The 2,500-nt window shown below is 33.6% G+C and overlaps 1 protein-coding gene across 1 annotated transcript; it reads right to left on the reverse strand.

Annotated features, from left to right (window-relative positions):
• Positions 1 to 547: 547 nt before the first annotated feature.
• LOC141607715 (uncharacterized) lies at positions 548 to 2,002 on the reverse strand. The gene is made up of 3 exons (XM_074427069.1): positions 1,766 to 2,002; positions 1,317 to 1,568; positions 548 to 1,012 (listed from the first exon to the last, which is right to left on the reverse strand). The coding sequence occupies exons 1-3, from the start codon at positions 2,000 to 2,002 to the stop codon at positions 548 to 550; spliced, it is 954 nt and encodes a 317-aa protein (XP_074283170.1).
• Between the last annotated feature and the right edge of the window lie 498 nt (positions 2,003 to 2,500).

Raw genomic sequence — 2,500 nt, forward strand, 5'->3', positions numbered from 1 at the left:
TATATTTATGGAAATTTGGTACGTCAATTATTGTAAATTATAGTTTTTGTAAAGCATAACCTTCATTATTGTAAAGCATAAACTTCATTATTGTAAATTATAGTTTTTGTAAAATTGTGGTTATTGTAAAGCATATCCTTGATTATTGTAAAGCTTCACGTGATTATTCTAATAGCGCAAGGTATTAAATGAACAAAATCAGAACAATTGCAAATAGATTCAACATCAATTTTGTAAAGTTTAACCTTGATTATTGTAAACCTCTAACACAATTATTGTAATTATGCGGTTATTGTAAAGTATAACCTTGATTATTGTAAAGCTTTCACGTGATTATTGTAATAGCGTAAGGTATTAAATGAACAAAATCAGAACAATAGAAAATAGATTCAACATGAATTATTGTAAAGTATAACCTTGATTATTGTAAAACTCTAACACAATTATTGTAATTATACGGTTATTGTAAAGTATCATATTCATATTCATATTCCATTTTTCATTCTTCTTCTTCATCTTCATCCTCCATTTTATCTTCCTCTTCATCTTATTCCTCCAAAGCATGCTCAACAAATGGATTTGGACAGTTTCTCTTATCATGGTTTTCCATTTGTTTGCAGTTATTACATAGCCTCTTCGGTTTGCTTGCCTTCTCAATTGCCTTATCCTTGTTTGATTTCATTCTTTTGCCACTTCCTTTGTTTTTTGCAATCTTTGGCGGAAGAACAATAATATTTGATTTTGCTGAACAACCTAAGAGCATTTCTAGTTCTTGTTCCTTTGTCAAGCTCTCTTTTGTTGGATTTATTTTCTCTCGGAATTGTAAAAGCATCAAACTTAGTTCCTTGATCTGAGTTTGAGGCATCGAGTTAAGAACACTTATTGTTGCATAAAACTCAGACCATACCCATGATAATTCCAACTTTCTCAAATCAGTGGGATCGTAGTCTTGCAATAACTTTCCATCCAGTCCATCTGCTTTCGATGTACTGCTTCGGTATGCTATGCAATCCTTTTTTTTTATATAATCCATATAACGTGTTTACATATTATTCCTTTCCTCTCAAACATCTTTCACGTACATGTTGTTTCCTTTGATTCGTTATTGTGAGTAACCTCCATTACAGTGTAGTTATTTCAAAAAGCAAACATAGTTAATATATAGTTCATCATGAATTATTTAATGCAGAATAGCAATGAATACCAAAGTAGAAGTCCATCAGTTTTTTTAATGTTAAAACACAGTTATTGTATTCTTTTATCACAGTTATTGTATTTTAAAGTAAAAAGACAATTATGTTTATAAATGAAATAACCTGAAATATTCTATGTTTCCTGTAGACATCTTCAACACTTATAATATGCATGTTTCCTTGCTCAGAAAATCCCCTAACGGCACACGAACAGGGAGCCGTTTGGACTTGCTCTTGGATCTCATAGAAAACAGTATGTGTGTAGATTTTAGAGGTATGTTTCTCAATCATTGTCTTAGAGGAAACCTGTGGCAACGTGCTGTCACTTGCAGCATCAAGAAATCTCTGATTATAGCGTTGTTGTTCCATTGCACTCTGAAAAAGCAACCAAAATTAAACAAGTGTGCCATCTATGCTCTCAAATCTTTTGAAATAACTGTTTTGACTATATGGTCTTTGTGTTGTTTTCAAAAGGCAGCCTAAAGGCAAATCCCTAAAGTAAGCAGATATCCATTTGTGCCTTTTGCCATACATGTATGTTAACCAAGTTTCAACTCAAAGTCATTAATCACTTGAGACCATTTTTCTTCAAACTCAAAGGGTTCCAAGTCAGTATCCCAAACAACTGCACATATTCGCTCAACAAAGTCAGGCTCCTTACAAATCTCTGACTCAACTTTATCGATATGTTTTTTCATTATATGCCACATGCAGTAGCGATGTCTTGCTTTCTTGAATACAGAACGCACCACGAGTTTAATTGCTGGATCTTGATCAGTAACAATGCACTGAGGTTCATTGTTGCCCATACAATCAAGGAACTTATTAAACACCTAAATGAATGACCCATCGTTCTCATGATCAACAAGTGCAGCAGCAAAAGTCACCGACTTTTTGTGGTTGTCAACACCAGTGAATGGGGTGAAGGCCATGTGGTACTTGTTAGTACCATAAGTAGGATCAAAGGTGATTGTGTCCCCAAACAAGGAATAATTCATTCTTGCTTGTGCATCTGCCCAAAAGATTCTAGCCAAACAGTTATCCTCATCAACTTCATAAGCAAAGTAAAAGCCATCTTGTGAATCAGAGAGCCCCTTCAAATAATCAAAAATCATGTCAGCATCCTTGTCACCTATGTAACATTTAATATTTCTTTTGAAGTTCTTGAATTCCATGAGAGATGCACTGATGTTTTCATACCCATTTGATTGTTCCGCCAGAATTCTAAATGTCTTGGTAGCACCGATGTTGAGTTTACAATTGTTAACAATTGTCTGCTTAATGTAAAGGTTAAGTGTTCTTAAATT

Source organism: Silene latifolia, chromosome 10, assembly GCF_048544455.1.
Source record: "Silene latifolia isolate original U9 population chromosome 10, ASM4854445v1, whole genome shotgun sequence".
Classification (NCBI taxonomy): domain Eukaryota; kingdom Viridiplantae; phylum Streptophyta; class Magnoliopsida; order Caryophyllales; family Caryophyllaceae; genus Silene; species Silene latifolia.